Source organism: Nansenia antarctica, assembly GCF_963989245.1.
Source record: "Nansenia antarctica genome assembly, chromosome: 3".
NCBI classification, from domain to species: Eukaryota; Metazoa; Chordata; class Actinopteri; order Argentiniformes; family Microstomatidae; genus Nansenia; species Nansenia antarctica.
Genome location: NC_137688.1, coordinates 13307855 through 13317854, shown reverse-complemented (window position 1 = coordinate 13317854; position 10000 = coordinate 13307855). Strand labels below are relative to the sequence as shown.

The 10000-nt window shown below is 46.8% G+C and overlaps 2 protein-coding genes across 2 annotated transcripts in view; both read right to left on the bottom strand.

Moving 5' to 3' along the window:
• Positions 1-101: 101 nt before the first annotated feature.
• Positions 102-6588, bottom strand: LOC308153749 (transmembrane protein 182-like; the record flags this gene model as incomplete). Its single annotated transcript, XM_080526942.1, has 5 exons — positions 102-322; positions 1365-1502; positions 5224-5322; positions 5618-5726; positions 6451-6588. 5 exons carry the CDS (start codon positions 6586-6588, stop codon positions 102-104), a joined length of 705 nt encoding a protein of 234 aa, XP_080383068.1.
• Positions 6589-7107: 519 nt separating this feature from the next.
• The window catches only part of LOC308153748 (sodium/hydrogen exchanger 2-like), a gene marked incomplete at both ends in the record, with an annotated part of 22235 nt that continues 19342 nt past the window's right edge, over positions 7108-10000 (bottom strand). Inside the window, 4 exons of the mRNA XM_080526941.1 lie at positions 7108-7185; positions 9228-9424; positions 9712-9778; positions 9921-10000. The exon at positions 9921-10000 is cut by the window's right edge and continues 49 nt beyond it. Coding sequence (XP_080383067.1) covers positions 7108-7185; positions 9228-9424; positions 9712-9778; positions 9921-10000 — 422 coding nt within the window. The remainder of the gene's footprint in view (positions 7186-9227; positions 9425-9711; positions 9779-9920) is intronic.

Here is a 10000-nt window from a genome sequence, read left to right as displayed (position 1 = left end):
CCCCCCAGCCAGCATTCACTTTAACAATCACACACAATAATGGCACTGTATGGCACCAGGATCCATGGCAGTCCTCCTGTCTCCTCGCCCAGATGGCTGGCTCACTGGCTGCAGTGTAGTGCTCTACCAACCACCACGAAGAGCAGCCCAGAGAGCAGCTCCAGAGGGACGCCGGCTGCCGCCAGCATGAATGACCAGCCGTAGAGCACCTTGACCTCGGCGTGGGGGCACGCCTCGCCCCTCTCCTGGAGAACATACCTCTGCACATCCACCAGCTCCACCCACAGGACGTACAACACCACCAGGCAGAGGAACAGGCAGGCTGCAGCCCAGAGAGAGAGAGAGATGGGGGGGGGGGAGAAATGGGGAGGAGGGAGGGAGGGAGAGAGATGTGGGGGAGGAAGGGAGAGATGGGGGGGGGGGGGGGGAGAGAGATGGGGGGGAGGGAGGGAGAGAAATGGGGAGGAGGGAGGGAAAGAGATGAGGGAGGGAGGGAGAGAGATGGGGGGAGGGAGGGAGAGAAATGGGGAGGAGGGAGGGAAAGAGATGAGGGAGGGAGGGAAAGAGATGAGGGAGGGAGTGGACACAGTGGGTGAGTGTGTGTCAGTGCCATGAGAATCAGCAGAGGAATGCAGTCCCCCACCCGCCTCTACTGTTGTCACCATACCCATGTTTGCAAATCTCCTTTCAGACCGACATCTGCTGCTGCATAGTGTGTGTGTGTTTGTCATGTGACAGGTATGGACAGCTGACTCTGTGTGTGTGTGTGTGTGTGTGTGTGTGTGTGTGTGTATGTATTTATGTATGTGTGTGTGTGTGTGTGTGTGTGTGTGTGTGTGTGTGTATGTATTTATGTATGTGTGTGTGTGTGTGTTTGTGGTGTGTGTGTGTGTGTGTGTGTGTGTGTGTGTGCATTCTTTAATACCCCAGGCTCTACATTACGTACATGGCCACATGATAGTCACTCACTGGTTATGTTCAGTGCAGCACAGTGTGCTCAGTTTAAACATGTCCTTGAATTATATTATTTTAGCCATGTGTGAGAGAGAGAGCAGTGAAAACACACACACACACACACACACACACACACGCACACACATACAAATACACCACTCAGCACCCATCCACATGGACCCATCCAAAACACACACACACACACACACCTCTCAGCACCCGCCCACACAGCATCAAACACACACACACACACACACACCACACAGCACACACCCACACAGCACCAACGTGCACACACACACACACTCACACACACACACACACACACACACCACACCCAACACACACACACACACACACACTCACACACACACACACACTCACACACACACACACACACACACACATACCAGCAGAGATGACTAAGATTCCTCCTCGCCTGTACAGTTTGGGGCTGGCGAAGGGAACAGCACACACCAGGAGGAAGGCCCCAGACAGGGCACAGAACACCCCCAGGATGATCAACACAGTCCAGAACCCCCGGAACACTGGGGGAACACACACATACCATCATCAGAACACCATGAACACACTGTACCTCACTAGAACACTATACAACACACTGTACCTCATTACAACACCATACAACACACTGTACCTCATTAGAACACACTGTACCTCATTACAACATTATACAACACACTGTACCTCATTAGAACACTATACAACACACTGTACCTCATTAGAACACTATACAACACACTGTACCTCATTAGAACACTATACAACACACTGTACCTCATTAGAACACACTGTACCTCATTACAACACTATACAACACACTATACCTCATTACAACACTATACAACACACTGTACCTCATTACAACACTATACAACACACTGTATGTCAATAGAGGACCTCAGAAGCACGACTTTGTTACATTACAGAGATGACACAGAATGGAGGAGAGCGTTATACCTGTCCTCCATCATCATTCCACCACACCACAGCACCACTGAGACCACAGATAGTACAATATATTTGTTTGCCATAATAATAATATATTTCTTACACTTTCTTTATGACAGCAGCTGGTGTAGAACTGAACCTAAGTAAGATGGCTGCCAAAATGGTTCCATTCTCCTGTATAAGGTGTCTGTGACATCAGCCATCATTGATTGATTGATTGAAAACTTTATTAGAAGATTTGCAGAAGTAGGTACATGAAAGTACATATTACATACAAGGTCAACTAACAGGATAAAAACCCAAGAAAGCCACTGGCTTATTTCAATTGGGGTCCTTGATTCTCAATTCATCGTTACATGTAAGACAGACAAAAAAAAAGCTAGTACTATCTACATGATAATACAGACAAATAACTATTACTATCTACAAGATAAACACACATCCATCATGGGAAGAACAATACAACAAAACATAAGGTATGTACAGCGGGTAGGACAGGTGGGGACATACACCACAGGTGGGGGCGGGGGACAAAACACAAAGTATGTACAGTGGGTAGTTCGGGTCTTTTAATCTGATTTTTGATTTAGAGGGTCCAGTTACGGATTGCAGCCTCCTGTAAATGTTTTTTGAGAGTGGTTTTGAAGGTGGGCATTGTTTTGCACTCCTTTAAGATTATAGGAAGGGCGTTCCACATTTTTACTGCATAGTTAGCAAACGAGTTTAACCCCTTGTTTGTGGTGCAACGCGGTTGAACGTGGTTCGTGGAGCTTCCTCTGGTGTTGTATGTGTGGACGTTGTTCACTTTTTGGAAGTATGTTGACAGGTACTTGGGTGTCTTTGTGGTGTAGCGTATCTTGAAGACCAGGCCCAGTGCAAGCTGCTGCACTCTGTCAACTACTCGTAGCCAATCAAGGCTCAAAAAATGAGCAGCGGTTAGATGTGTCCTAGGGTTGAGGCCTAGCAGAAGCCTAACCAGTTTATTTTGGGCTGTCTGGAGTCTTGTTTTATGGGCCTTTGTGGTTCTATAGTACCATGATGTTACGGCATAGTCGAAGTGACATTGAATGAGAGCTCCTGATAGGGTCCTCAGTGTGTTTTTACTGACAAGTGAGGATATCCTGTACAAGAATCTAGTTCTATGGTTCACTTTTTTGATTACTTTTGCTGCCATTTTATCTCCGGAAAGATTTGCCTCTAAGATGGAGCCCAGGTATGTAATATCCTCTTTTCTTGTGATATTAATGTTACCCACTTTTATTTTAAAATTTTCAGCCTTTCTGAGTTTAGATGGGGATCCGTATAGGATGGTTTCAGTTTTACCTAGGTGTATTGATAGTTTATTGTCAGCTAGCCAGATGCAGATTCTACTCAGTTCAGTGCTTAGCGCTTTTTCCACCTGCAATATGTCCCTGTCAGAGACCAGCAGAGCCGAGTCATCCGCGAACAGGAACAAATTGCAATCACATGCTGATGACATGTCATTCACATATATTAGGAACAGTAAAGGTCCCAAAATGCTTCCTTGTGGAACGCCGCAGGTCACTGGGAGGGGGGGGGACAGTGTTCCGTTCACACTAACCACCTGTTCCCTCCCCTCTAAGTATGATTGCATCCAGCTCACCGATGTTCTATCGAACCCAATTGCTTTCAGTTTATCTAACAATATGTGGTGATCTACTGTGTCGAAGGCCTTCTGGAGGTCCAGCATGACCATGCCGCAGTACTTGCCCGAGTCCACCTCATGGTTGATGTGGTCGTTCAAATAGAGAAGGCATGTGTCAGTGGAATGGGATGTTCTGAATCCTGATTGAAATTCATACATCAGCTTTTTTTCGGTAAGGTACCTATCGACCTGTTCATAAACTATTTTTTCCATAAGTTTCGAGATGGAATTAAGAATAGAAACAGGTCGGTAGTTGCCTGGGTCTAATTTGCTTCCTTTTTTATACAGTGGGGTTACCCTTGCTATTTTAAAGTCAAGGGGGACGTGTCCCTGTTTGATGGAGAGGTTTATTATGTGGGTGATGATTGGGGTAATGGAGGCAGCTGAGTCTTTTAGAAATCTGGCTGGAATATTGTCATGGCCCGTGGCCTTTTCTGAGTGTAGAGCGCCTAGCTTTTTAAACACCTCATCGTTTGACACCATGGAGAGTTTAAAATCATCATTGCGTACACCCAGTTTATTGTAGAACTCACGGATGTGCTCTACACCATAACGCCCTGAGTGGGGTGGTAGGTTGTTAACTAATTTAGTGGCTATGGTTGTAAAGAAAGTGTTTAAGCACTTAGCCACATCCAGCTTGTCTGTAAGGAGAGAATCACCAGATTTTATGCTGATGTTTGTAGACCTGGTTTTGAGTTTTTGACTGCAACCTAGTTGGCTATTAAGTAGCTTCCAAAGGTCACGTGGTTTGTTTAAGTTTTCTTCGATTTTGTTATCGAGGTATTCTTTCTTAGCAGATTTGGTCATGGTAATTACCTGATTGCATAGTTTGTTGCATTGTTTTTTAATTTTCTCAAAGTGGGTTTTGTGATCTTCGTTTAAGTGTTTCACTAATTTTGATTTGCATTTTTGAACTTCAGAGCATTTTAGGTCTCTGACTTTCATAGCATTTAGAATGTCCGAATTCATCCATGGTTCCGATCGGGTTTTAACCCTGGTGGTTCTCATGGGGGCTATACTGTCAATAATATTTAGGAATTTGGTTTTGAAACCTAGCCATGCCTCTTCAACCTGTGTGCATTTTAGTTCATCAAACCAGTCTTGCTTCTCCAGTTTATGGTTTAAGGCCTCACTAGAATAGGATTTAAGGGATCTACTGGTTACAGTTTTATGACCGCCAGCCTTGGGTTTTTGTTTTTTACGAGTGCAAAAGATCATGTAATGATCACTTAGCCCACATACAATAACCCCACTCTTGGAGATTTTGGACTCATCCGATGTTAGAATGAGATCTATGGTGGTTTGAGTAGAAATACACACCCTAGTGGGTTTGGTAATTTGTTGACGGAGACCGTGTAATTCAGAAAACCTAGTGAAGGATTTGAAAACGGATGCTTCATTTCTGAGCATGTCCGTGTTCAAATCTCCAATAAGAATCTTTTCCACACAGTCAACGTCATCCATGCACCCCTCAAGAATATCATAGAAATCACTCTGATCATCTATGGCTCTATATCTATGACTGAGACATCCTCCCCTAGCTGGATGTGTCACCAGAGAAGAGATAATAATAATAATAATAATAATAATAATAATAATAGTCCCCGTCCCCAGGTGAGATGTGACTGTACCTGCGGTAGCATCATAGATGGGGTGGGGCACCGGGCCCACAGCCACAGGCAAGGGGAAGAGGTAACCACGGATACACAACTTGGACTCTGGTTGGTTGGCTAGGAATGGAAGGAACTGAGGTAAGAGTCATTCAAGTCATTCACTTTGAAACTTGAAGAAGGAAACTTCGATAGGTATTCAACCCTGGGGAGGCTGGTGGAGGTAGAAACCGGAAGACGGCCCCATTGGAGCGGAATGACGAATGCATTACAATGAGCCTGTCCTCTGATTTCGACCTCCGCCAGCCTTACCCCGATTCAGCCTCTGTGGAGAGATCATTATTTATCTTGGTTATGAAACACCGAGGCATGGAAGCCTTCTTCATCAGGGTGTTTTCACAGAGAGGTTACCCACTGAAGAGCACGGCCCACGCGGCGTGGACCGAGGGGTCCGACTGGAACACACACCGCAAGAAGAACCCCTCATGGTGCAGAGAGAGAGAGGGAACAACCTCATTCATCCCCTGGAGAGAAGAACAGATATAGAGAGAGGAAGAGAAAGAGAGAGAGATGGGAGTGCATCATTTAGTACTGGTTCTGAGTCAGTAGGCAGTAGGTTTGTTTCTGGGCTACAGTGTGCTGGGTTCTATGTTCCGGGCGGCTGAAGGTTCTGGTTCTTAGTTCTGTCGGTGCCAAACGCTGCCAGGAACAAACGTGGTTCTGATTATGGTTTGTGGTTTCCGTGGTTTCTGAGGTACACTTATGAAATACATATGAATGATATTCTCCCCTCACCCGGCTGTCAGGATATGATTGATGGTGCTGAATAAACTGGAACATTTTCCATACTCTTCATTGAAAATGAGAGAGAGAGTTTTTGTTGCGCTGCAGTATTTTTCTTATTATTCATTGGTTCGAGCAGTTTTGTGGGCCAAAATGTCGAGCGAATATGAATAAAATTGTTCATACACTCAAAGTTATGACAACCCTGCATAAACCTCCTTAGAACTGTGACATGAGTTAACCAACTGGATACGTCCAGTATTGACTGTTGTTGACAGTTAGTCAGATACTGTTGTCCAATAGGAGAGTAGTACTTAGTGTACTGGGAACGTATGAGTAAAAGAATATGGAAAAGTGTATGTGCGTTAACGCCTTTTTCTTGTTTTCTGTGTGTGTGGTTGTGCATGTCTGCACGACTGTGTGTCATACCTCTGTCACGTTGGTCCCATACGGTATTGGCAGTACTTGCACTGTTGTCGGTCCGAGCCCCCCGCAGTCATCACTGGCCAGCAGCCAATAGTCCGTCCCGAAGGCCAGCAGGAAAAAGAGGGTGCCCAGACCCCCGAACAGCCCCCCGAACAGCGCTGCGACCCCCACCCTCATACCTCCAACTGATTCAGGTCTCTACCTCTAACCCTCAGCTCCTTCAACCCTCGTGTCTTACACTCCTACGCCTTCAACTCCTCTGATCCACAGCCCTCTCTGGTCAACCCGAGCCCTGGACACACACACACACACACACACACACACACACACAGACACTCCCGTGTAGCCTGGGGCACAGCAGGGGCGGGGGGAGAGGTATGGAGGGGGACAGAGAGAGGGGGCTGGCAGCTATTTTAGGAAGCAGAGCAAGCCTATCCTGGTTAAGTTACCCTGGTGAGGAGTGCTTTGGTAAACACAGAGAGAGAGAGTGAGGGGGGGGGCGGGGGAGAAAGTGTAGGGGTGTGTGAGAGTAAGGGGTCGCAAACAGGAATTTGGGCTTGCTGTGAGTGTATTTGTTAGTGTGTGTGTGTGTGTGTGTGTGTGTGTGTGTGTGTATGTGTGTGTGTGTGTGTGGGTGTGTGGGTGTGTGGGTTTGTGTGTGGGTGTGTGTGTGGAATGCGGGCTGCGTGTGTGTGTTTACGGTCGGTAGGTATTTATCTCCTCAGTGGCACTCTGGAAATGAATTAGACCGCAGATGTCAATGACCGTCTTACGCTTCCCCCAGAGGGGGCAACAGAGGACACCCACCCACTGGTAAGTTGGACAGTCTGTCAGAGAGGGAGAATATACCACTGGCTTTCATCACATTTCATTGTTTTTTTATTGAATTATGTCAATGATAATGTCCTCAATGCCTTTTCACAAAGGCCCCAATCCCTCCCCACCCCACACACACACACACCCTCCCCACCACACACACACACACACACACACACACACACACACACACACACACACACACACACATACACACACATACAGTTAGGTCCGGAAATATTTGGACAGTGACACAATTTCCATAATTATATGCCACCACAATGGATTTGAAATGAAACAATCAAGATGCAATTGAAGTGCAGACTTTCAGCTGTAATTCAAGGGGTTAAACAAAAATATTGTGAAACGTTGAGGAATTGCAGCCATTTTTATACACAGTCCCCTATTTTCAGGAGCTCAAATGTAATTGGACAAATTAACATAATATTTTAATTTAATACTTTGTCGAGAATTCTATGCAGGCAATGACTGACTGAAGTCTGGAACCCATGGACATCACCAAATGCTGGGTTTCCTCCTTTGTGATGCTTTGCCAGGTCTTTACTGCAGCTTCAGTTGTTGTTTGTTTGTGGGTCTTTCTTCCTTTAGTTTTGTCTTCAGCAAGTGAAATGCATGCTCGATCGGGTTGAGATCAGGTGATTGACTCGGCCATTGCAGAATATTCCACTTCTATGCCTTAAAAAACTCCTGCTTAGGCAGTATGTTTTGTCCATCTGTATTGTGAAGCGCCATCCAATCAACTTTGCTGAAATTGTCTGAATCTGACCGTATATCCCTAAACACTTCAGAATTCATCTGTCTGCGTCTGTCGTCTGTCACATCATCAATAAACACTAGTGACCCAGTGCCATTGGAAGCCATGCATGCCCATGCCATCACACTGCCTCCATAAGTTTTAGAGATTATGTGGTATGCCTTCTCCATACTTTTTTATTCCCATCATTCTGGTACAGGTTGATCTGTTCCAGAACTGGACTGGCTTTTTTAGGTGTTTTTTGGTCAGAAGTTTAATCTGGCCTTTCTCTGTATTTGTTTGTTATGTGTGAAGTCTTCTCTTTATGGTAGACTTGGATAATGCCTACCTCCTGGAGACTGTTCTTCCCTTGGCTGGATGTTTAAAGGATCCTGTGATCATCTACCACTGTTGTCTTCCACGGACATCCAGACCTTTTTGTGGTGCCGACCTCACCAGGGCGTTCTTTTTTTCTCAGAATGTACCAAACTGTTAATTTAGCCACTCCTAATGTTCGCGGCTATCTCTCTGACTGATTTTTTGGTTGTTTTTGCAAGGATGGCCTGTTTCACTTGCATTGATAGCTCTGTTGACTGCATGTTGTGCGTATACAGCAACAGCTTCCAAATGCAAATGCTACACTTGGAATCAATTTAGACGTTTTACCTGCTTAATTGATAAAGAAATAATGAAGGAATAGCCAACACAGAGCCTCATGAAACAGCTTTTGAGTCAATTGTCCAATGACTTTTGGTCCCTTGAAAAAGAGAGCTGTAATTCCTAAACCCTTCCTTCAATTTGGATGTGAATACCCTTACCCTAAAGTAGAGAGTCTGCACTTTAAGCCCATATTCATTCTATAACTGTAACTTGAAGATGTTTTGGTAAACAGCTAAAATAACAACAATTCACTGTCCAAATATATATGGACCTACCTGTACACACACACACACACACACACACACACACACACACACACACACACACACACACACACACACACACACACACACACACACACATACTACTAAAACTATAGCCCCTATGATAAAGAGGAAAGATGAATAGATGGAGCTGTTGTATCGTTCTGCTGAAACAGAGCGTCTCTCCGTCTCTCTCTCTCTCTCTCTCCCCCTCTCCCCCTCTACGTCTGTCTCTCGTTCTCCAGAGCGAAGCTGAGTTTCTTAATGACTCTGCTCTGAGTGACTCTGGGGGCAGAGGGGGGCTGCTGCTGCTGCTGCTGGGCCTCCTCCTCCACCGCTGGGGCTTCTGGGTCCACTGGTGGCGGTGGCGGTCCTCCTGGGTAGTAGACTGGCCCCGCCGGGCCCGGGTGGTGGGAGACCTGAGGCTCTGGGAGGTCTGTCTCCCGGGTCCCTGGGTCTGGGTGGACCGTGTCTGGGTCTGGGACGTCCAGGAAGAGAGGTCTGGGGCTGGAACCCACGACTAGGGGGGGAGGGGGGGAGGTGAGAGAAGAGAAGAGGCCGGGGGTGAGAGGAGGGAGGGAGACACGCTGAGGAGAACAGAGCGTCTTCTGTGACGGGGGAGGCTGGCGGGGGGAAGGCAGCGGAGGACGGGCTCGTCGTAATGCACGGGACGGATTCCATTCCACGCGTGTGTCGATACCGTTCCTCATTCCGTTCCGTGCGTCACTACAATGAGCCTCCGTCCTCTGATATTTCTACCTCCACCCTCCTCCCCTGGTGTGTAAGGTGTACAGCTGTGCTCTGTACCTGTATGAGATCGGCTGAGGCCAGCTCTCACCCTCTCCGTACCGATAAACTCCTCTTCCTCCCCCTGCTGGACAGACAGAACACAGCAGGATGTGAGGACAGCAGGACATTGAACCACTGTGTGTGTGTGAGTGGAGCTGAGTAGCTTTCACTGCTATGACCTGAAGTTTGACCCACAAATGCTTCGGGTTTTAAGGGTAAGGGTGTACCTGTCCCCAGGTTGTGTGTGCGGAGGGTGTGTGTCTCTCGACCAGGCTCTGGTGTCTGCGTAGAGGCTTCCAGGCCCCGT